At 48.4% G+C, this 24755-nt stretch overlaps 1 protein-coding gene and 1 non-coding gene across 7 annotated transcripts in view; one reads left to right on the top strand and one right to left on the bottom strand.

The window, feature by feature from the left end:
* Positions 1 to 24755, bottom strand: part of Nphp3 (nephrocystin 3) — a 37202-nt gene that overhangs the window by 6229 nt on the left and 6218 nt on the right. For 3 of the 6 annotated variants that reach the window (XM_070005424.1, XM_070005425.1, XM_070005422.1), the window contains exons 7-26: positions 23547 to 23703; positions 22360 to 22434; positions 21850 to 22023; positions 20450 to 20553; positions 18846 to 18960; positions 17530 to 17673; positions 16635 to 16732; positions 15849 to 15951; positions 15165 to 15247; positions 14016 to 14154; positions 11901 to 12065; positions 10632 to 10726; positions 9440 to 9562; positions 8241 to 8430; positions 7898 to 8139; positions 7526 to 7601; positions 6625 to 6752; positions 5555 to 5795; positions 4880 to 5005; positions 3777 to 3892 (exon numbers count right to left, since the gene is read on the bottom strand). In XM_070005424.1, coding sequence (XP_069861525.1) covers positions 3777 to 3892; positions 4880 to 5005; positions 5555 to 5795; positions 6625 to 6752; positions 7526 to 7601; positions 7898 to 8139; positions 8241 to 8430; positions 9440 to 9562; positions 10632 to 10726; positions 11901 to 12065; positions 14016 to 14154; positions 15165 to 15247; positions 15849 to 15951; positions 16635 to 16732; positions 17530 to 17673; positions 18846 to 18960; positions 20450 to 20553; positions 21850 to 22023; positions 22360 to 22434; positions 23547 to 23703 — 2694 coding nt within the window. Of the gene's footprint in view, positions 1 to 1059; positions 3364 to 3431; positions 3534 to 3776; positions 3893 to 3994; positions 4176 to 4879; positions 5006 to 5554; positions 5796 to 6624; positions 6753 to 7525; positions 7602 to 7897; positions 8140 to 8240; positions 8431 to 9439; positions 9563 to 10631; positions 10727 to 11900; positions 12066 to 14015; positions 14155 to 15164; positions 15248 to 15848; positions 15952 to 16634; positions 16733 to 17529; positions 17674 to 18845; positions 18961 to 20449; positions 20554 to 21849; positions 22024 to 22359; positions 22435 to 23546; positions 23704 to 24755 lie in introns of those variants that run through there. The other 3 variants (XM_070005421.1, XM_070005423.1, XM_070005426.1) reach the window with 3 other exon arrangements.
* LOC138816059 (U6 spliceosomal RNA) lies at positions 5167 to 5269 on the top strand. The gene has a single exon (XR_011368546.1). It is a non-coding gene; the product is annotated as a U6 spliceosomal RNA (small nuclear RNA).

Here is a 24755-nt window from a genome sequence, read left to right as displayed (position 1 = left end):
TGTTCATTCCCCAGAAGGATGTTTCCCTACTAAGTTGCAAACTCACATAAATGGGTTTTCTCCGGAGTCGCGTGTGAATGACGACGGCTGAGGGAGCTTTGCATGGATGGATGCAGAGCCAGCGGCTTCAAGAAAAACAAGAAATAACACGCAGTCGTAGCCGCTGCTGGGCCTTGAACCCAAGGCCTTGCGCTTGCTTTGCTGCCCCAGCCCTGCGAGCCATGCCTCCAGCCTCACTTTTGCATTAGTTTTGGAGCTGGAGTCTCAGACTTTTCTGCTTACCCTGGCTTAGAACCAAGATCCCTCCAGTTCTCAGCCTGCTGAGTAGATGGGTTTTCTGTGTAGTAGGAAAATACGTCCTACAGATTTCTTCTCATAAGGAGCTCGTAGGTATCATCCCGTGACAGCTGTAAATGCGAGCCCATGCTGACGAGCAGTAACTTCATACTTACCAACAAAGCTGGGATTCCTCCCGTTACACTTTCAATTTCCTCTTTCCTTTCCGGAAGGCATTGACAGGGATTTGTTCGTTGTAACTCCAGTTGAGTTTAGGGTTGAGGTGGCTGAGCCCCGCCTTTCTCCGTGTGAAGGGGTATTTTAATGAGAACCAAGTTTTCCTGTTGGAGGACCTGACACACAGGCACACATGGTGTCTGTTACGGCTATTTCCATCAAGTATTCTAACTTGTATTCTAACAGTGCCTATCGCTAGCACAATAAACAAAACAATAATGTGACCAAATTATATACTGTACGTTTAATTCTTTTGAAATATATAGTAATCATCCCCCTCCAACTAAAATTAAATTTTGCTATAGAGTCACTTTGAAGAACTATTAGCACCTTCTTCAAAGTTTTCTTAAGGTCAAGGTTTGGAGGAACAAAATATATACATACAATATGTGTATATATATATATACTACATATATATACTATACATACCATATATAGTATGTATATATTATATATAATTATATATACATATATAATACTGCATATACTAGATGATATATTAAACATATATATGCATAATACATACAGTATACATAATATCTACACAATATATAATATGTATATAACACACATTACATAGGTCACTTGGTCCAGAGGAGATAGGGGATTTAGGATACTTTTGTACCCCACAGACAGGGTACTGTCAGACTGAAGGAACTGGTTTAGTTATAATGTGTACTGTTATACTATGTATAATATATACTATATATTAATGCACAATGTATAATACATTGTATATATATTATACATAATATGCATTTATTATAATAGAGATATTATTCTTAGGCTTTTCCCCAGGTTCTTCTTGAGTGTGCAGATTGAACTGTTTTTCTTTTAACGTGATACACTTGTTAATTTATAGCATTAAATGATGCCACTAAGACCTATGGTAAACCATCACAACAGCCACAAAACCAGTGTCTCCTGTACGTGGGGACCCAGTTATCTGCACCTTTGGTAGGTAGCAGACCCCGAGATGTTACGTTTCTATTTGATCTTCTTTGCTCTCTAAGCCTTTTTTTTTTTTTGTCTGTTGTGGGGCTTGAACTCTGAGCCTGGGTGCTGTCCCGCAGCTCTTCAGCTCAAGGCGAGTGCTCTACCACTTGAGCCACAGCACCACTTCCAGTTTCCTGAGTGGTTCATTGGAGATAAGAGTCTCATGGACTTTCCTGCCTGGGCTGGCTTTGAACCGTGATCCTCAGATCTCAGCCTCCTGAGTGGCTAGGATGACAGGCGTGAGCCATGGGCACCCAGCACCCCGTTTCTTGTAACATGTCAGTGACTGAAGCATGGGCCCATGAGTGCTCCCTAGCGGCCTGGCTGAAGCGCAGATTCTAACCTGGGATGTCCCAGGCCTGAGAACTTGCTACATGTGTTCCTAGCCCAGTCGGAGGAGCGGGGCCTCGTGGCCAAGCACCGAGAGACACACAGTCCACGAGCACCCACGGCGTTCCAGTCTTCGAGAAAAACGCTCAGCAACGTCTTCCTCCGGTCATTATGCAGAAGGTAATGCTCTTGTTTATAGGGAAAGGAAAGAGAACTTGAATCAGTTTGCACTTTGGTGTTCTAGCTGTGAAGTATGGGGTGGTGGTTTTTGCTTTTTACACCTTTCATACCTTTAGTAGACTCAGTATTAAAATGGATGACTTTGTATAGATGCACAAATGATGGCAAAGCCAGCAATACCCCCAAACGTTATTCATCAAGTCTATAAAGATACTGAGTGTTTGGCATCAAAAGGGCAGACTGCTTTGAGTTGGTGGTGAGTGGTGACACCGCTGGGTGAAGGCCACTTGGGAGGATGGTGAACATGGAGCCTGGCGCGTGGCTGCTGTCACTTCCCACGGAGCACAGAGACACGTGCACAAAGCCCGGTGCCCCGACTTGCTGAGGGAAAAGCTCGAGTAATAATAAAAGCACAGTGTCGCAGTGAGGACTTCCTGTTCCACTGGAGATCAATCCCAACCACTTCTGGACAGCATGCCTTTAGTCCCGGACACTTTCACATGATGAGGTAGAGAGCTAGTGTACAACAGCCATGAGGACGCAAAGGTGGGGCATGGCTGGAGAGGCTGCACTGGTCCTGAGAAGAAAAGACAAGTCCTTGAGCCCTGTGCGCTCTCGCTGTGCCTGCTCTTCCCAGACAGACAGACAACACTCCCCGGCTTGGCTCACACTAACGCGCCGGCAGACTCCGGTAACGCCGTTAGTGCACCCCATCTGACACAGTGTAGTCTGGTACCAACTCCGTCTGAGTGGCCTTTAAATCATACTTGGTAAAAATCAAAACAGGAAGGCTTAAAATCCAAATGCTTATTTTGCCCAGCTGCACAGCGTTGTAGTTTCTACTATTCCCTTTGTCCTTGAGGAGGGAAAGCAGGAAAATGAAGTTTTTTGTGTTTTTTTTGAAGTGGGGTGGGCAGCAGTGGGGTCTGAACTCAGGGCCTGGCCCCGACCACAGTCCCGTGCTCCAGCACTTTCTGCTTTCATTGTTTTTCAAGTAGGGTCTCACTTTTTATCTGAACTCCTATTTATGGTTCCTTTGGAGACATAGCACCACAGTGCCTGGCTTTTCTTTGGTTGTGATGAGCTCACTGGGACTTCTTTGTTCACACGCCTTGAGTCTTGATCCTCTCCACCTCAGCCTCCAGGGTGGCTGGGATTACAGGCTGGGATTACAGGTGTGAGCCACCTTGCCCAGCCGAGTGCGTGGTTTTTAGACTGGCTGTGTCTCCACTTGATGAGTGTCTCGAAGGAGCCTTTCCACCCAACAGTGATGTTTCTGACTCTTTGATTTCCATTGCTCTTTTGTACAGTTCTGCAGCTTTTTCAAAATCTCCTTCCTCGTAACTTTTGAGATAAACACGAGAACACTTTTAAACACTTTTAAATGAGTTTATGGGATAATAAAAAGTTGTGAATACCTACGCGCACCGCCCCCCCTTTTCTTTTTCTAGTATATTCACTCAGATCACGTCTAGCACACCGTCCTTCGGCAGGTACTGACCAGTGAGCCGGCCCTATGGGCACCAAATGGCCACTGTGGGTGGCAAGTAGACCCGCCTGCTGGCTGCTGCCTGCCAGGATACCCTCCCTTCTTGCAACCTGCGTCTCCTTCTGGGTGTCTTAAATGGAGACCACTGCCAACCAGCCTCCCCCTCTATGGAAGAAGCCACTCGTAGGAACGTGCTGTGCTGTCCTACGGTGAGCCGGGGAGTGTGTGTGTGTGGGGGGGGGGGGGGAGAGAAGGTGCGTGACCTCACCTGAGCACAGCTAGGTTTTTTAGAGTTTCTCCAACTCGAGGATGCATCCGCCCCAGGCTGGCTTCATAGATCTTCAAGGCTTGTTCATATAAGGGCAAGGCCTCTGTGTGCTTTTTCTTATTTAAAGTAATTTTAAAAAACAAAGTGATAGTGCAATCACTATTTTGGTAAGCATTTTAAAGACGTGAATATTCTAAAGAGATAGGAAAGAACGGCATGACTTGGGAAGAGTCGCCAGGAGAGCGGCAGTATGATGGAAGCTGGCATGTGACCCCTGGCCCGTCCCCTGTGACTTTCACGCAACAGTATTCATTAGAAATCTGCGTCTTTATTGCTGGGTGGGCGCCACAGGCAGAAGCCGCCAGCTCCTTCCACACGAGGACGCAGCAATCTCCAGAACTGAAAAAACACGAAGCCTGTCTCTGAACTGAACACTCCGTTGGTGTTTTCAACGTTCAGAAAGGGGTGATCTTACAAATACCATTTCGCTCATGGCTTAAGTGTTATAAAAAGAAGTATCAGTAGATAAACAGTAGTCCTAAATTGTCTTTATTTTTACTCAGTCATTGTCCGATTTTTATGTTGTTGTTTTGGTGGTGGGGCTTGAACTCTGGGCCTGGGCGCTGTCCCTCAGCTCTTGAGCTCAAGGCGAGCACTCTACCACTTGAGCCACAGCACCACTTCTGGCTTTTTTTGCTTATGTGGTGCTGAGGAATCGAACCCAGGGCCTCATGCATGCAAGGCAAGCGCTCTACCACTGAGCCACCTTCCCAGCCGCTGGTTTTTTTTTTTAATTATTATTAATATGTTAAAATCTTTCATTTATAAAGAGCCGAGATGTAGAAAGTTGATCGGACATGGTTGTTCACGACCCCAGCCCCTGGAGAGGAGGATTGAAGTCTGAGGCCAGTGTGGGTAAAAAGTGTGAGCCCTCTCTGAAAACAATACAATATGAAAAGGGTAAGAGATTTAAGAAAAGTAGTGTGTGGCAGGGAGTGGGGAGATGGTGGCAGGGGGTCTGAAGGTTTGGCTCAAGTGTTAAAGAGTGCTGTCTCCTAAGCTCAAGGCCCTGGTACCACTGAGAACAAAGTAGTTAAACTTACCATCTGGCTATAAAGCACTGCTAAGTTCACCAAGGCAGTGGCTACGCTAGGATGCTTTGAGCCAAAGGATTTCTGACGAATTTCGACGGCCAGTTCATACAGAGGGACGGCTTTGTTAAGTTTTCCCTAAAAAAAAAAAAATGTATATTGAAAACAGTTAAGACAATAAATACTAGTCAATCAGAACAGCCAAATACATAGAATCGGTCATCGGGGGTTGAGGCAGAAGGATTGTGATCCTGGGGACCAGGCTACATAGAAGACCTTGTCTTAAAAAAGAAAACCGTTTGCTGTAGTATCATGTGGACTAACGTCGGAACAATGCAGAGAAGTTTAGTATGGCCCCTGTGTGGGAATGACCTGCACATTTGTGAAGTGTTCTAGATTGTGAAAAACTAGGAGAGAGCAAGGGAAGGGGTGACGCTGTCCAAAGAGAAATGTACTTTTTTGTGGGGCTTGAACTCTGGGCCTGGGCGCTATCCCTGAGACTATTTGTGCTGTAGGCGAGCACTCTACCACTTGAGCCACAGAGCCGCTTCCAGTTTTCTGGTGGTTCACTGGAGATAAAGAGTCTCACAGACTTTCCTTGCTCGGGCTGGCTTTGAACCGCGATCCTCAGATCTCAGCCTCCTGAGTAATTAGGATGACAGGCGTGAGCTGCGGTGCCGGGCTTACCATTTTCTTATACAAGATTGCTAGATGCTTTGCTGTGTAGGCCAGAGACGGGTGGTCAGGAGCGAGCGCCCGCCGCCGCAGCTCCAGTGCCCTCTCGTACAGCTCTGCTGCCTTGTCGTACTGCTTCTTTTCATTGCAGATCGCCGCCAGGTTGTTGAGCGACTGGGCACAGTCGGGGTGCTCGGGCCCTAGGACCCGCTCCCTCATTTCTAAGGAGCGCCTCAGAAACTGCTCAGCTGTGCTAGGAGCAAAACCCAAAAGAGCTTCAGCAACTTATTCTCTAGCGATCGGAGACCTCTAGCGCCTTACCTATGTACAAAATGGAATCAGTTTCATTTGTTGATTTTGTTTTTGGAGGGGGGGAGGTAGGGGGAAGTAGTAGAGATTTGAACCCAGAGTCTCAGGCTTGTTCACTAAGTGCTGCTTCTACTTGATCCATGGCTCCAGCCAAGGATTTGTGCACCCTGCTGCACTTGTAAAGACAAACCCACAGGCTGCTTGTGAAACAACCCTCATGGCAACCGGACCTCAGTTACTCACAGACTGACAACGCACTGCATTTTTGGGAAGTTCTTTGCTTGTTTGTTCTTTGACATCCAAAGAAGCCTAAATAAATACCTATTATGTGTTCAGACAACATCCATACTTTTTTCTTTCTTTTGTCAGTCATGGGGCTTGAACCCAGGGCCTGGGTGCTGTCCCTCAGCTCTTCAGCTCAAGGCGAGCGCTCTACCACTTGAGCCACAGCGCCACTTCCAGCTTTTTCTGCTTATGTGGTGCTGAGGAATCAAACCCAGGGCTTCATGCATGCGAGGCAAGCGCTGTACCACTGAGCCACCTTCCCAGCCCCAACATCCATATTTTTAATACGGAAATCTAAATAAAGCCAGATTGCCTGCTTTATATCCTAGGTAAACTGTGGCTCACAGCTGCAGCTACCTCCATTGATAGTTTGCTCTCATCACTAAGGTATGGATGAGTGACCCAGTATACTTCTGGCTCTGGACTCCTCAGTCCAAAGAGTACTTAGTTTGACTGGAGGCGTTGGTTGTGAGCAGCGAGGTACTCACCCCAGGTTGTTCTGCAGGTAGTAGAGGACGCCCAGCTCATTGAGGGTGCGGGCACTGTCGGGCGTGTCCTTGCCCAGAGTGAGCTCTTCTAACTGCAAAGCCCGTCGCCGCAAGAGGGCAAATGCACGCTGCAGCCAACAGAGGAAACATGGAAGCGCTAGGCGCCGCACCTGACTCACGAGCCACAGACCAGCAGCGACCTAAGAGCTCTCCCGCTGCTTGCTTCTGTCTAGAGGACAGCTAACTTTAAGTAGCATAGCAAGTCTACTAAGAATATATCAGAGGGGGGTGCTGGGAAGCTGGCTCAGTGGTAGAGTGCTTGTCTCTCATGCGTTGAGGCCCTGGGTTCGATTCCTCAGCATCCCATAAACAGAAAAAACTGGAAGTGGCACTGGGGCTCAAGTGGTAGAATGCTCGCCTTGAGCTGAAGAGCTTGAGGGACAGCGCCAAGGCCCAGAGTTCAAGACCCATGACCAACCAAAACAAAACAAAACATAGTCTCAAATGTATCTATTCCATTTATCTATTCTATTTGTCAGTACACAGCACAATGTACTTCAAAAGAGATGAGGAGAACATGTCATCCTAGCCACTCAGGAGGCTGAGATTTGAAGATCACAGTTCAAACAAAGCCAGCCCAGGCAGGAAAGTCTGTGAGACTCTCATCTCCAATGAACCAGCAGAAAACTGGAAGTGGCGCTGTGGCTCAAACGGTACAGTGGTCGTCTTGAGCTGAAGAGCTGAGGGACAGCGTCCAGGCCCAGAGTTCAGGCCCCATGACCGACCAAAAAAAAAAAAAAAAAAGACAGACTCTGGAAGTCGCTTTAAAAGAGGAAGCTCTTCAAACACAGCCTCTCTGCAGTTATGATACTCTAAAGTCCAACCCAAAAGAAATACTTACCAAGTTGCTTTTCCTCCTTGTAGCTTTCTGGCGAATTTTAGAGGACTTTTTCCTGAAATGCTCGGCTTGTTCGTATCTTAAGAGAGAAGAAGCAGCTCAGATCAAACACACGCAAGTTCAAGGTGTCTTACTTCAGTGACATGAAAATCACTCCTTACACAAAGCCCAGATCCTTTCTTGCTGGTGATCTGGCGGTATTCTAGTGACAGTCTACACAGCTCAATAGCCCCAAGAAAAAAGAGCTGAGTCCTTTGGTGGGGGGGAAGCGGGGGAGATCCATTTTGTTTTAGCTGGTTTACCCCGTGCTGAGGGTCTAAGGCCCAGCCCAACTCAACGCAACGCATGCCCAGACGGCGCAGCTGCGGGCCATACTTGTTCTGTTTCTGGCACAGGGCTGCAAGCGCGTCCAGCTCCCGGGCGGTGTGTGGGTGGCCGGCACCATAGGCGTTCTCGGAGATCTCCAGCGCCTGTGTGTACAGCTGCTCCGCGTTCCCGAACTTCTTCCACTGCACATACACGCTCGCCAGCTGGCGCAGAGACTGGGCTACTCTCGGGTGGTCTGGATCCAAAGCCGTCTCTCTGATTTCTAGGGACCGCTGCAGAGGTACCACGGCCTGGCAGAGGGGAAAAAAGGATCAGAGAGGGCTGACCCGAGAGGAGTAAGTGGGGGGAGCCGCCCCCACCTTGGGTCCCCCCAGCCCCCACCTGGACTCACCTGGCTGAGGAGGCCCAGATCCTTGAGAAAGCGGCCCAGCGTCTCATAGAGATCAGCCAGGCAGATCAGGCCGTCGCCGCCGGCGCAGGTCTTCTCATACTGCTTCAGCGCGTCGAAGTACTCTGCAGCCATGGAGCTTTTGTCTTTGCCCACACACTGCCAGTAGCTGAGTAGCTCGGCCAGGTGTCCTCTGCGGTAAACCAACGACAGCCACCAGGTGAGCCACCAACTTGGAAGAAGTTACTGGCAGTTCCTTTGTGGATCAGCAGAGTGGGGTGAGGTCAGAGGTCAGGCTGACTGACCAACCCCCCCCCCTTTGCCCCCCTTCCTCCGGCTCACTATCTCAGCACCACGGTGAGTACTGGGAGGTGTTACCTGTTGCTGTTATGGCCTGGACAAGGAACTCCTCCCACACATGGCCACCACCTGGTGGCGCTGTTTGGGGAGGTTGAAGGCACTTGGGGGTGGGGGTGAGCCTGGCTGGAGGAAGCGGGCTTCCAGTCCACCATGAGGGGAAAATTGTCCACCTTCTCCCACCATGATGTTCTGTCCCCACCTAGAGCACTGGTTCCAGCCACCACAGACTGCATCCTCTGAAGCCATGTGCAAAATAAGTCTTCCTCCCTCAAGTTGTTTCTGTCAAGAATTCTAGACAGGGGCTGGGAAGGTGGCTCAGTGGTAGAGTGCTTGCCTTGCATGAATGAGGCCCTGGGTTTGATTCCTCAGCACCACATAAGCAGAAAAAGCTGGAAGTGGCGCTGTGGCTCAAGTGGTAGAGTGTTAGCCTTGAGCTGAAGAGCTGAGGGACAGTGCACAGGCCCAGAATTCAAGCCCCATGACCAACCAAGAAAAAAAAAAAGTGGGGACCACAGTAATTTCCAGGGTGAAAAAAAGAACTTTTTTTAGGACCAAAACAAATTATGTAACTTTTTTAAAGACAAATGTCTAGATTTCCAAGGGACAGAAAAATCCCTTCCTGAAGTTTGGCAGGTGAGACTCTTGGTTAGTGACCAGATGCCACTGGAGAACTCCTGCTAGCAGCAGAGACATGCAGGGCAAGAACGTATGTGTGAATGGGGGCGATTCCTTCTTTAATCCACTGCCTTTGGGATCCGGAGTCTGGTTTGAAGGCTCGGTGTCTGAGTTTCCTGCAGGCCTCCGTGGGGGGAGGGGGAGATGTTCTAGAATGGGCTGCTTACCGTCTGTAAAGGCTCTGAGCCAAGGGGAGGTTCCGCAGGCAATCCTGCAGCTCATGGCCGCTTCCTTGCTGCTGGAGAAGCCAGGGCAGCTCATCTGCACCCCGCCAGGTCACCCGGTCCTGACTGGAGAGAGGACGGAGCATGCTCAGTGACCGCTTCCTACACAACTCCCTCCACCCTCGCCCGTCTTCAGAGGGACAGTGGAGGAGGAACCCACCCATCACCCCACGTGCCTGACTAAGGAGGGCCAAAGCAGAAACTCAGCCAGCACCGATGCCTGTCATTCTAGTGACAGGAAGATGAGCTCTGGGAGACTGAAGTTCAATGCCAGTGTAGACAGAAAAGTCTGTGAGCCGTTCATCACCAATGAACCAGGAAAAAGGAAAGAAAGCCAGACTGAAGCTGGGCGCCAGTGGCTCACGCCTGTCATTCTAGCTACTCAGGAGGCTGAGATCTGAGGATCGCGGTTCAAAGCCAGCCCGGGCAGGAAAGTCTGTGAGACTCTTATCTCCAGTGAACCACCAGAAAACCAGAATGGTGCTGTGGGTCAAGTGATAGAGCCTTGAGCTGAAGAGCTGAGGGACAGCGCCCAGGACACGAGTTCAAGTCCCGCAATTGACCAAAAAATGCCAGACTAGAGATCTGGTTCAAGGGGTAGAGTGCCAGCCATGAGGAAGAAAACTGAGAGAATGAGACCCCAAGTTCAAATCTCAGTCCTGCCTCTTCCACGAAGATATCACAAACTTTACTAATCTTCATATAAAATACAAAGTCAATGATCATCTCAACTACTGGACATTGATGGGGAAGAAGATACAAGACTGGAACACACTAAAAGAAGCTAAAACCCCAGGGCGCTAAAACATGATACTTAAAAGGTATTTTTATCAAATTGAGCTTTTTTTTTCTTTTTAAACCTTCAATAACTCCAAATACACAGAGATAGATGCACACATTTAAAAGAATAAAATAAATAAAATGGTTCTGCAAAGATTTCACCTTAACCTTTAACATAACACGAGAAGACTTGCATACAGGGTCATTTTTCACTCTTTTGGCACTAATCGGGAAAGGATCTTACTTTTGGTGGTGGTGTTTTTTCCCTTTGGGTAAGAAGTTTTTCTGCATAGAGAGGTGAGGACACACAGCGAGAGCAGGCAGAAGTTACAAGCCCTCACAGAGGTTTCCTCACCTTAGCTGCAGGGTGAAGTAGCTAATCAGCTTTTGCCGATAGGAAGAGATGGCCTGGGGCCCATCCATGTACTCCAGCCGCACTGTTTCCCAGGCCTGAGAATGAGAAAACAACAACGCTGGACTCTACTGAACCCAAAACAGAGTTCCTACCACAAAGTACCACTGGTCGAGAAGATATTTGACATTTGACAAGTGGATGCTGAGGAATTTATAAATGATTTCACCTCCGTAGTTTTATACTAGAAATGGCCTCACAGTATTTTTAAATCCAGGCTACAGTCATGTGATATATTTGAGTAAAATTTCCTAAATGATTGTTTTAAGAACTCAAGGCACAATTTTATTTTATTTATTTATTTTTTGCCGATCATGGGGCCTGAACTCTGGGTCTGGGCGCTGTCCCTCAGCTCTTCAGCTCAAGGCTAGCGCTCTACCACTGGAGCCACAGTGCCACTTCCGGCTTTTTCTGTTTATGTGGTGCTGAGGAATCGAACCCAGGGCCTCATGCTTGCAAGGCAAGCACTCTACCGCTGAGCCACCTTCCCAGCCCCATCAAGGCACAATTTTAATGCAAGCTTTTTGTTAATCCATTTTTCCTCGTGTTCTACCACGTGAGCCACACCTCCAGCCCTGTTTAAATATGTATATATATTTATGTATGTTATGTAAATTTCTTACATATCTTATATATACATTTATGCATATTACACAAATATATATAAGTCTAATATATAGAGATAATATATAGACATAGTATATCTAATATATATAGATAAGAATCTCACAGCTGGGTGCTAGTGGCTCAAGTATGTCATCCTAGTTACTCAGGAGGCTGAGATCTGAGGATCACAGTTCAAAGCCAGCCCAGGCAGAAAAATCCCTGAGACTCTTATTTTCAATAAACTACTCAGATAAAGCCAGAAGTGGTGCTGTGGCTCAAGTGGTAGAGTGCTAGCCATGAGCAAAAAGAAGCTCAGGGACAGAGCCCAGGCCCTGAGTTCAAGTCCCAGGACTGGCAAAAAATGACAAGAAATAGGGTCTCATCCTGCCTGGGCTGGCTTCAAACCACCCTCCTCAGATCTCATACACTATAATGTGGAATGATACATTGCCACCTATCAATTATAGATCTTAGTCAAAGATGCTTGAGGGGTTGGAGGCATGGCTCAGGTGATAGAACACGAGCCAGAGAGCAAAAGTGTCAGGTAACCAAGTTCAAGTCCCAGTGTTGGACCAAAAAAACAAAAAAGCTTGAAGTATCACTCACCTGCAGATGCTGAAATCTGAGTAACCCACAGCCGTATGTCAACAGACACAGCTGGTGGAGGCTGTGGATGAGGGAGGTCAGCCCAGCCCAGGTCATCTCGGGATAGAGCTCCATTAGCTCCGACTCGCTCAGGCCATTGTGGCTAATACTGACCAGGCAGAGGATCTAGGCAGAGAACGCACAAATGATGGTCGCCAAGCACCTCTGCAAGTATCCAGCCACCAGGAAGATTGCCAACAGTCTTTTAAACTGATTACTTTTTTTTTTTACCCCAACTTGTTATTCTAACGATCAGTACATTAAAACAAAAAGAAAAATACCCCACCAAAAGCCCCCCCCCAAACAAAAGCAGGTTTCCTGCAACAAAGCACATTGGTACAACAGACACCCAAGATTGATGACACAGAGAAAATAACTTGGTAAAAATTAAAATTGCATGACATGTGTTCTTAAAAGTAATGACAGAAGCTGGGCGCCAGTGGCTCACGCCTGTCATCCGAGCTACTCAGGACACTGAGATCTGAGGATGATGATTCAAAGGCAGCTCAGGCAAGAAAGTCCCCGTGAGACTCTTATCTCCAATGGACCAGCAGAAAATCGTAGAAGTGGCACTGTGGCTCAAGTGGCAGAGTGCTCGCCTTGAGCTGAAGAGCTGAGGGACAGCGCCCAGGCCCAGAGTTCAAGCCCCACGACCGACAAAAAAAAAAAAAAAGTAATAACATTTCAATTCTGGGACTGCAGTGGAAGTGATAAGGCCTTCTGTGGCTGCTTGTGGTGATCAGGGATGAGAGTGGCTGGTGCTGGAGCTGACGTGAGTGGGGCAAGTCGGGATCACTCCAGGCCTCGGGTTTCATGCCCACAGTGGGAGGGAAGAGGAGAGTTCAGTCGGGGCCAGGGATTCCGGCCGGAACGCCTGCCCTGTCAGGGCTGCCGGGATCCCCTCTTCTGTGAGCAGACCTCATCTGCCATGGGCACTGGGGACAGGAAGAAGCACGCCTGCCCCGGATTCATCAAAGCTGAGAAATCAACCCACAAATGGATCCTGCTTCAAATTCTGAGTTCAGCAAGGTGCTTAGATACTAATTTCCAAAAATAAAAATCAAAGTTGAATGTATTGAGCTGGACATGTGACTCAAACATTTAGAACATCAGCTATGAGCAAGCAGGGTGGAATATATATTAACAAACAACTGCAGAGTCAACAACAGCAACAAAAAAAATGGGTGGTGTTGGACCTTGAACTTGGAGCCTTGTGCTTGCTAGGAAGGCGCTCGACTCCCAGAGCCAGGCCCTAGTCTTCAGAAACAGATGTTAAATGAGGTGCGCAGCACCGTGGAAGATGATATGACTGAGAGGAGTGATAGAAAATAGAGGCTCGGCACTGGAGGCTCAGCACTGGAGGCTGACTTAGCTACTTTCTATGAAGGCTCGGCTCATTCTCCCTAAACGAATCTTTTAAGGTCAAGTACCATTTGCAGATTCTGAAATGAGTTCCGGTGGCACTTGCAGAGCACGTTTTGTTTATAAAACTGGATAAGTATGTTTGTCTTCTGCCTCAACTTCCCCTGACCCGCTCATGTCCAGGTATATTCTAAAACTACAGAAAATTAATCCAAGCTATGAAGAGTAATAAGACAAGGAGTTATCAAACCATCTGTGAATGAATGCTTACAGCTCTAGTAACTTTTAGTGATATTGGCAAATAGGCAAAGCTGGAGACAAGGGGCCCAGAAACAAACTCAGTGTCATGTGAGAGTTAGACCTTTGATGGGCAGTATCCACACCAGTGCAGAAGATACACTTGGTTAATAAAAGGAACGATCCGTTAGTTACACGACACACACTAAGAAGACAACCAGTCAGAAGACAACCCAATTAAAAATGAGGTGAAGGACCTGAACCAGCCATCCACATGAGAAGGAAGAACAGTTAATGAAGACAAAATGACCAGAACTCTCAACACTCAATAAGAGGAAGGCATTTCAGTGAGCACCCCAGAACTCGTGTATATGCGTGATGTCTGTTTAATGACACAATAAGAGAACTGGTTTACTTCAATCCATGTAACTGGGACAGGGTGAACATCCTTCCTTCCTGATGTGGGGTGCAGCTTACCTGTCTCATCAGCTCTCTGTGGCCCTCTTCTGGTAAGGAGTCGTGGACGGAGCGCAGGATGAGCCTGTATAAGGACACGGTGTCTTCACACTGCAGACACTGGCAGAGCACTGCGTCCAGGCTGCCCTCTCTCCCCGCACTGTTGGAATTGAGAATGCATTTTGTTTTCTTACAGACTGGCGACAAGGGGGAAAATTTGCAGAATATGAACACAAGGCGATGTTGGGAATTTGCGTGGCAACTGTGTAACAGGTGCTAATCAAGAAGAGAGGGCCAGATGACCTTTTTGGGGGACTTGGGGTTTTTTTTAGGACACCATCTGATCCAAGACAGTAAACACGGGCAAGATCTATGTTCAGCAATTGCTAAGTACTCTGGTGCATGAACACCACACTACTGCGATTTTCTTTTTTTCTTTTTGGCCAGTCCTGGGGTGTGAACTCAGGGTGTGGGTTCTGTCCCTGAGCTTTTTTTATTTTTTGTCAGTCATGGGGGCTTGAACTCTGGGCCTGGGCGCTGTCCCCCAGCTCTTCAGCTCAAGGTGAGCACTCTACCACTTGAGCCACAGCGCCACTTCTGGTTTTCTGCTGGTTCATTGGAGATAAGAGTCTCATGGGGACTTTCCTGCCCGGGTTGGCTTTGAACTGCGATCCTTAGATCTCAGCATCCTGAGTAGCTAGGATGACAGGCATGAGCCACCAGCGCCCAGCTCCCTTCCCTGCTTTTCAGCCTCTTTCCCTCCCTGATTTATTATTGTTGGCAGTACTGAGGTTTGAACTCAGGACCGCACAGGTGCTGGGCAGCCACTCTGCCACCTGAGGCACACCTGTGGTCACAAAGTAACATCTTTCTTTATAACTCAACTTTCTCCTCATGTTCCCGTGAGCTTAGCTGGCGGGAAGGAGTCTCCCGCGTGGCCCCACTTGCGTGGGAAGAGGCCTTTTGCAACCCGGTAGGCAAAAGGGTCAGTGTGTGGAAAATCAGAGCTGTCCATGGACGCTGGGGGGCTGGTGGGGCTCCGGCACGTGGGAAGCTTGGTGGCCGCCTGGGGGAGCAGGGGGGGGGGAAGCCCTTGGCTCACAGCACTAGGCCCGAGGGCGCGGGGATCACAAAACACACAGACGGCCATGAAGGGCCACCAGCACTTACCGAGCCATCATTTTGCCAAGAAGAGTGACGTGCAGGGGATTACAGGTGGTAGCCGAGCGACAGTGCCTCTCCAGCTGCTGCTCCTGCCCACGCCACCAGAGAGACAAAAAGGAAAAAAATACAGAGACCCAGAATGAAGCAGCCTCCACCCGTGGGCCTCCACCCTTGCCTCACACAAACGTAAGCACAACTCTGGCCTTAGGCCACCTGCTCAGAGACAGCCACCCAGCTGCACACAGCAGATACAGCCAATGGGAAAATGCGCTTTTACTTTGATCGGTTGTAGGTCTTGAACTCTGGTCCTGGGCGCTGTCCCTCAGCTCTTCAGCTTGAGGTGAGCGCTCTACCACTTGAGCCACAGCGCCACTTCCGGTTCTGGTGGTTCACTGGAGATAAGAGTCTCAATGGACTTTCCTGCCTGGGCTGGCTTTGAATCGCGATCCTCAGAGCTCAGCTTCCTGAGAAGCTAGGATAATAGCATGAAGTAGCTTGTCTGGCTCCATATCCAGAATCTTTTTCATGGTTTAATATCGTTAAAGAGGGAAGGAATGCATTTACCAAAGTTACTACTACATTCCCATTTCCTTGGAACAACAGGCTTATTCTGAATTTAACTATGACATTAGGTATTTTCTCAGAAAGCCAACGAAGATGGAAGGTGGCATCAAAATGTAAAACCCTCACCTGTTCTTTGCTCAGCATGATATCCACAGATTGACATTCAGCCAGTATTATATGTTTTGCATCTTTTGGATTTAAAGGGTCAAGATGAAGCGTAGGCCACAACCTTTTATTTAAAGAAAAGAAAAATGAAAATTCTATTAGATTGGAATGCCTAGCCCCTTTCCACAATTTTTCTTTTTTTTTTTGGTCCAGTCGTGGGGCCTGAACTCTGGGCCTGGGCGCTGTCCCTCAGCTCTTCAGCTCAAGGCTAGCACTCTACCACTTGAGCCACAGCACCACTTCTGGCTTTTTTCTTTTTTGCTTATGTAGTGCTGAGGAATCGAACCCAGGGCCTCGAGCATGCAAGGCAAGCGCTCTGCCACTGAGCCACCTTCCAAGCCCCTCCCCATTTTTCTTAATCATAGATTCAACACCATTTCCTCCGATCTAACATTGGCAATGCAATTCAATCACATTCAAAAAATATACCCGCTGGGCGCCGGTGGCTCACGCCTATCACCCTAGCTATTCAAGTGGCCTAGATCTGAGGATCGCAGTTCAAAGCTAGCCTGGGCAGGAATGTCTGTGAGACTCTCATTTCCAGTGAACCACCAGAAAACCAAAACGGTGCTGTGGCTCAAGTAGTAGAACGCTCACCTTCAGCTGAAGAACTCAGGGACAGTGCCCAGGCCCAGAGTTCAACACCCACAACCGACAAAAATAAAATAAAAGCACACACAAAAAAGGCTTTTCTTTGTTTGTCCTCCTAGCATTCCACGGAAGGGAAGCGCCCTGAAGTCAGTGTACCTCCAGGCTGCAGGGCATGTTTCCACATTCACAGAAACCACGACTCTGACATTCACCGGCAGCGGATCGATCAGCCAGCTCATGTGCTTGTCTACTTGCTGCAGAATATGAGAATGGAAGGCAGACGACTAATCAGAGTATTTCAACACAATGTAAGAAGAGCCCCCCGATGAACAATCCAATTCTTCTTAGGTGTCCCTTCAATGAGTAGGGATACAAATCTTATTTGGGGGTGGACGCCTGTGATCGTAGCTACTTAGGAGACTATGATCCAGGGGATTCTAGTTCAAAGCCAGGCTGTGCAGAAAAACCCGTGGTACTCTATCTCCTGGCAAAAAGCCAGATTGGAGGTATGTCTCAAGTGGTGGAGTGCCAGCAATGAGCAGGCAAGCAAACTGAGTATGGGGCCCCGAGTTCAAGTGCTGGTATCAGCACACACACACACACACACACACACACACACACACACACACACACACACACACACACACACACACACACACACACACACACACACACACACACACACACACACACACACACACACACACACCCTGTGTGCACGCCCTAAAATATATCAAAAGAAGTAGTTTCTGCTAACAGTGTAAAATGCTTTTGGTCTCTTCTAAGGAGATGGTGCTGGCAGACAGGAACACATTCGGGCTTTTCCACAGGCTTCCTCGTCAGAATGGGCGCAGGTGTCCTAGCGCTCTCCTTCCACTAAGATCCCACAGCTAACCTCATCGTCCTGCAGATCAAGGAACAGCAGCAACCACTTCCCACCAGCATAGACCTTAGATTCCTGCCAGAGCCTCGAGTGGGCAGTGTGTCTGTCTTCCTTTCTGGGGGAGGGGGGCGGGGGGAGCGCTGATGGAAAGGCAGGGGACACCCGTACCTGCACCTGATCGATGGAATCGATGACGATGAGGATGCTGCCCTGATGGCGTGCTGACAGCTTTTCTAGCCAACGTGGGAATTCTTCCAGAAGCTTCACAGGGTCCAGGGTCGGTGCAGATACTGCCCAGGAGTGCTGCATCAGCTACAAGGTAACATGCACAAAGGAGAGTGGTTAGGGTCCACGGCAGCTCCGGGAGGTATGCCTGTCCCCCTGCCTGCCCGCCCCCCCTCCCGCCCCGATTCCCCAGACCAGCACGGAGTCTCTAAGGGAACATGGGCGTAGTCATGGGGGTCATGAGGGGTAGTTCTACATGGCCCAGATGCCTATGAATGGTCATGAAAACGTGTGAGGTATAGACATGTATCTCATATGTGCACCTATAGATATAGATATATATCAGATACAGAGAGATATGTATATCTGTGCAGCCAGATATATATCAATAGCTATTGATCTATAGATATAAATAGGTCTATCAACTGTATTGATATATATTTACATACATATGTATAAATATCTATAAATATAGATATATGTATATATAAATATATATGTAGATATGTGTCAATATCTGTCAACAAATAAATAGATCTATAGATATAGACAGATCTCTCAACTGTATTGATATATATGTATGTATATATCTACAGATTTATATAGCTATATTTATATATATTTACATCTATAGATATTGACATGTACCAATATAAATATAGATACAGCTATAAATATGGACCTATCAATGGTATTGATATATATACATATAGATATATAGTAATAGATACATATAGATATATGTATATCTATATAAATATTGATCTATATCAATAGATCTCTCAATCATATTGATATCTGTCAATATATCTATCAATGGAATTTTACTCATCAGGAAGAATGATAATATGTCACTTGCAGAAGCACGGATGGCTCTGGAAACAAACATCGTACTGAGTGTGAGCCAGGTTCAGGAAGACAGAGGGGCCTGCTTTCCCTGCTCAAACCTAACACGCCCTCCGGGTGAATACATGCAGGATCACACACACACAGACACACGTATTTGCAGATGGTCAGCTGGGCTACAGTGGCTTACAGTGAAAAATTCATGCTATAACAGCCCTTCTGAACAATTAGAAGACAGCTTAAGGAAATGAACGTTGGGAAGCTGACACAAGGGAGGAGGGGAGGTGGTGTGGGATCAGAAAGCTTCGGCTTTTGGATCTGAGGGGTTCTGGGAGACAGCTGAGGAATCGGCTCCCCCGCCCACTTGGGTACCGATGGATGCACCAGTCCGGAAGACCAGCCCCCCCCTCTACCTTGAGCATCAGCCTCTTGATGATGGAGGAGGCCTCCGCGCTGCTGGACTTGGGTCTGCCCACAAAGTGGGAGAGGATCAGGGTGCCGGGGGCGGTGCTCTGCTGCAGCTGAATCCTGAAAGACAAGACACACACGCTCACATGACCCATGCCACTCGCCTGCCATCCACGACACAGGCATCTGTGGAGAGCTGGACGTCAGGGCTGCCGGGCTGTGAGTGGTGTCCCTGGGTTGTTCGTGGGGACATGGGGTTTCTGGTTCACTCTGTGTCACAGGTGTTTGTACATTGTATTCACCACTGCAGGCTCGTTTGAAACCCCAGACTTCAGGTTAGTTCACGCAAGCTAACGTGGTTTGGGGCCAAGACAGACACTAAAAGTAGGCTGCCCCCAGGGGAAGTCTGTTAGGAGGGAAAATATTTACTACGTGTCTTTTTTTGGGGGGGGGGCGTGGGGGGCGTCCGGTCGTGGGGCCTGAACTCTGGGCCTGGGGGCTGTCCCTCAGCTCTTCAGCTAAAGAGCCACAGCGCCACTTCTGGGTTTTTCTTTTTGCTTATGTGGTGCTGAGGAATGGAACCCAGGGCCTCATGCATGCAAGGCAAGCACTCTACCACTGAGCCACCTTCCCAGCCCTGTGTGTCACTTTAAAGGGCAAGTATCAATGACATGAGCTGACTCTATGAAGTGAATAATAATTGTGAATAAAAGCCAAGTATCCTCACTTGAAAAAATACTATAATGAAATATAAATGCTCCTTTTTTTTTTTTTTTTTTTGGTCAGTTGTGGGGCTTGAACTCTGGGTCTGGGCGCTGTCCCTCAGCTCTTCAGCTCAAGGTGAGGGCTCTACCACTTGAGCCACAGCGCCACTTCCAACTTTTTCTGTGGTGCTGAGGACTGGAACCCAGGTACTCAAGCATATGAGGCAAGCACTCTACCACTGAGCCACCTTCCAAGCCCTTACTGTTAATTTTGATGTTCTTTAGAATATATTTTACTGTTCATAGGCTTTTGTCTGTATCTGTCTTGCTTCATATTTTTTAAATCTCTTTTTTCTTTTTTTGTCAGTCGTGGGGCTTGAACCCTGGGCCTAGGCGCTGTCCCTCAGCTCTTTGACGGCTTTACCACTTGAGCCACAGCTCTACTTCTGGTTTTTTGGTGGTTCATTGAAGATAAGAGTCTCATGGACTTTTCTGTTGGGGGCTGGCTTTGAACCACCCCCTGATCTCAGATCTCAGCCTCCTGAGTAGCTAGGATGACAGGGATGAGCCACGGGCGCCCCGGCTCCTATTTTACATCTCAGTGCAACGTTGAAGATGAAGCCAGTAACTGCCAAGAGGAGCTGCTCCCAGTGTGATCCACCTAATTCCATTTTACACCCCGCCTACTCCTTACCCCGTGCTCCTGCATGCCGCTTCCGCACATAAACACGCATGCTCACGTTTCCTATCCCTTCCTCATCCTGCATCTTTTCTCGGACGTCTGAATTTGACAACCCGCTCTCCTCTTCTGCTGAGCTTCGTGTTTGGTATGGGCCCCCATGCAACGGGAACTCAGGCCACGTGTGGGGCTGACAAGAACGATTTGAGCGCGCTGCATCTCGTACCACTTGGATAAAAGAAGGGACTTGCCAGAACCGGGTCCTCCGGACACCAGCAGCGGTGGAATCGGGGCTGGGGCCGCTACCAGATCATTCAGGCGTTGGTAATACTGGAAACGAGAGGAACCTGCATTAGGAGGAGGTGGTGGGTGCCTTGGCACAGCTTCTGATGATTGTCTGGAAACACGGGGATATGCTTCCAGAAAGAAAGAATTCCCCCACCGCTGGCCAGTGCCTGGCCCTGTCTGTCCTTGTGGCTCCCGAAAATACCTGTGACAGTGAACTAAGAATGGGGGAGGAGGATGGGGGTGCACATATCCAGGTGTTCTGTCCCCCAAATCATACAATGTGTGTCCCCAGGTGGGAAAAGGGAGGTGTGACATACTTTTTGCTTGGTCTGGCCTCAAAACCACGATCTTCTGGTATCAGCGCCCTGACTAGCCAGGGCTACAGATATGCGCTACTGTGCTTGGCTCCTGAGTACTTTCTGAATGTAGACATCTATCTTTGTACGTATCAGGATCAATCTGTTTAGCTACTAGGGCTGCTCAGTACACGGACACAGGATTGATCGGCTGAGTACATGATCTTTTTTCTTGGGTTCAGTTTTCAAACACTCGATATTTGGTTTGTTTGTTGTTTTTTTTGGGGGGGGTCCAGTTGTGGGGCCTGAACTCTAGGCCTGGGCGCTGTCCCTCAGCTCTTCAGCTCAAGGCTAGCGCTCTACCACTTGAGCCACAGCGCCACTTCTGGCTTTTTTCTTTTTGCTTATGTGGTGCTGAGGAATCGAACCCAGGGCCTCATGCATGCAAGGCAAGCGCTCTACCACTGAGCCACCTTCCCAGCCCCAAACACTCGATATTTGGAAGACTAGAGCCATGCGATTTTTACCAAGTGTCATAGCTATCTCAAGCCCAGAATTGTAGAAGATAACAAATGAGGAGCCCTGAGCTACAGCACTGCATGTCTGGTACTCACAGCTTTTCTTCTTTTTTCTTGTTTTTTTGTTGGTCATGGGGTTTGAACTCTGGGCCTGGGCTCTGTCCCTCAGCTCTTCAGCTCAAGGCAAGAGCTCTACCACTTTGAGCCACAGAGCCACTTCCAGTTTTCTGGTGGTTTATTGGAGATAAGAGTCTCACGGACTCTTCTGCCCGGGCTGGCTTTGAACCACCATCATCAGATCTCAGCCTCCTGAGTAGCTGGGATTACAGGCGGAAGCCACCAGTGCCTAGCCACAAACATATCTGCACGTCATACATCTCTCATATTGTCTAGACTCAGGCATGTCTCCACATGGACAATCAAACTTCGAAAGAACATGCCCATAAACCGTGTCTGCGCTCCAGGGGGAACATCGTCATAGGACAGCCTTTAAGTGGAATCTGGAGTAGAGTCAGAACGCTTACTTTCTCGAATCCTAGCTCCTGGGCTGAGCTAGAGGCCTGCTGAAACATTTCCATCTGCTCCTGTTCGTCGTGAATGTCCCAGAGGACATCCCCCAGGTCATCTTCGTCCGCCATGGAATCTTCACTGCCCAGCTCGGTGGTTTCCAAGTCTGTGTTTTCAAAGCCCAGTATGTCCTAAACACAGAGAACAAGGGGAGGAGAAAAGTGACTGAGAACCGAAACCCCACAGCAGGAAGTCTGAGCCTTCCATGGGCTCCACCTCGTGAGGAGGGCGAGGCCAAACCTCTGGTCTTTGTATAGTAACCTGCGAGAATAAATGGATGGCTGAGCATGGTGGCGTATGCCTGACGTCCCAGCTTTGTGGGAGGTATAAACAGGAGGATCTTGTTCCAGGCCAGCTCACACAATGACTTAACCAAAACGGTGGCTAACATGGGCCTGAACACCAGCTTCTCTTCATCGGCTGTGCCATGAGAGGTGCACGGCGATTTACCATACTCATGTGTTTACCTGCTTGATGATCTTCTCCACACAGATGTACGCTTTGTATACTCCCTCTGCAGGGTCTCCTGAGTGGCCAATGATCTGGGAGGGTTCAAACAGAAAAGAGGCGCAACAGTAAGAAGACAGCACAGAGGCCAGGGTGGTAAACACTGAACTGGGGTCACAAGTCCAGAAGAACCACCCCCCCTCCCCGCCCCCAGTGCTTCATGCACACAGGCTAATTGCTTCTCATGACAGCCTCATGAGGGAGCTATCGTTACCCCATCTTGACAGAGGGGGAAACTGAGGCAAGGTAAGTAATTTGTCTGAGATCAACAAAGAGTAACAGTGTAACAGGGCAATGAGACACAAAGGCATGCATCCTGCTTCTCCTAGGCAGAATGATCAACCAGCTCTGGAGACAGAGGATAGATACATGATACAAGATGTCATGCATCTCCCAGGACCAGCCTATTGCTTGCAGACTGTATCCCCTTCCCTCCAATCTCTGATCAACTCTACACAGCAACCAAAGAGATCATTGGCCGAGAACCACGCCAAGACCTGCAAAAGCCATGTCCCTCCGGTCCTGTTCTTTTTGTTTTGCCAATCATGGCACTTGAACTCAGGGCCTGGACACTGTCCCTGAACTTCTTTTGCTCAAGGCTAGCACTCTACCACTTGAGCCACAGCGCCACTTCCAGCTTTTTTCTGCTGATGTGGTGCTGAGGAATTGAACCAGGGCCTCATGCATGCTAGACAAGTACTCTACCATTGAGTCACCTTCCCAGTCCACAATCCTGTTCTTGATGTTCTCCAGGATCAAGTGGGGACCACTCTCCTGCCTCTCCTTGTCCTTCACCTGTCCCAGCCACACAGGCTCCCTTTCAACCTCCAAGCATGCCTGGCCCATGCGCCCACCTTCTCTTTGGTGCTTTCCTCTGCCAAGCACATTCTTCAGAAACAAAACAAGGGGCTGGGAAGGTGGCTCAGTGGTGGAGTGCTTGCCTTGCATGCCTGAGGCCCTGGGTTCGAGTCCTCAGCACCACATAAGCAGAAAAAGCTGGAAGTGGCGCTGTGGCTCAAGTGGTAGAGCGCTCGCCTTGAGCTGAAGAGCTGAGGGACAGTGCCCAGACCCAGAGTTCAGGCCCCACTACCCACAGAAGAAAAAAAAATAACAAACAAACAAACAAAAAACTCATATGGATTTTTACCTTGGCTTTGCTGGTGGTGTTTAAGTTAGAAACCTGCTCGATCAACTGCTGGACAGAGTCAGAAGTGACTTTCCCATCTTCCAAGAGATGATAAATCAATCGTGGTTTCCCTTCTGTGTTTTTCAGAAAAGCCTCTTCACAGTCTTCCCATAAAAAGCTGCGTGGAAAATGGGCCTTTCTTGGGTTACAGTGCATTGTGGTGGTGAGCCATTGGCTCCCGTAAACACCCTCAGCAGAGCTGATGCCACAAGAACAAGGAGCCAGGAAAGGCCTGGGGAAGCAGAGCTCTATTTCTGACACAAAATAATCTGCTGAGGTTTTTCTACAGCACAGAAACAATGCAACCAGTTTTCCTTTCTAGGAAATGGTAAATGAAAGTGATCTAGAGAGGCAAGTTGTGTGTGTGTGTGTGTGTGTGTGTGTGTGTGTGTGTGTGTGTGTGTGTGTGTGTGTGTGTGTGTGTGTGTGTGTGTGTGTGTGTGTGTGTGTGTGTGTGTGTGTGTGTGTCTAGGAAAGAACTACCACCGCAAGCCTACCTTATTTGCAGATTTAATATGGGATTATATCAAAATAAAAAGTTTCAGCCAGGCACTGGTGACTCACTCCTGTCATCCTAGCTACTCAGGAGGCTGAGATCTGAGGATCGCAGTTCAAAGCCAGCCCAGACAGGAAAGTCCGTGAGACTCTTATCTTCAATGAACCACCAGAAAACCAGAAGTGGCACTGTGGTTTAAGTGGCAGAGCTGCTATCCTTGAGCTGAAGAGCTGAGGGACAGCGCGCAGGCCCAGAGTTCAAGCCCCACGACCAACAAAAAAAAAACTAAAAATAAAAAAATGAAGTTTCAAAAGCCGGGCGCTGGTGGCTCACGCCTGTAATCCTAGCTACTCAGGAGGCTGAGATCTGAGGATCGCGGTTCAAAGCCAGCCCGGGCAGGAGAGACCGTGAGACTCCTATCTCCAATAAACCACCAGAAAACCGGAAGTGGCGCTGTAGCTCAAGTGGTAGAGCACTCGCCTTGAGCTGAAGAGCTGAGGGACAGTGCCCAGGCCCAGAGTTCAAGCCCCACGACCAACAAAAAAAAAAAAAAAAAAGAAGTTTCTGCATAGCAAAGGACATGGTTACTAGACCAGAAAAACAGCCATCAGACTGGTAGACTTTTACCAGCAATATATCAGACAAAGGCCTAATATCCAAGTTCAAGAAAGTAA

The sequence above is a fragment of the Dipodomys merriami genome, unplaced genomic scaffold (genome assembly GCF_024711535.1).
Source record: "Dipodomys merriami isolate MVZ:Mamm:240054 unplaced genomic scaffold, mDipMer1.0.p SCAF_68, whole genome shotgun sequence".
NCBI lineage: Eukaryota > Metazoa > Chordata > Mammalia > Rodentia > Heteromyidae > Dipodomys > Dipodomys merriami.
The sequence above is the reverse complement of the archived record's forward strand: the minus strand, read 5'-3'. Positions and strand labels throughout refer to the sequence as shown.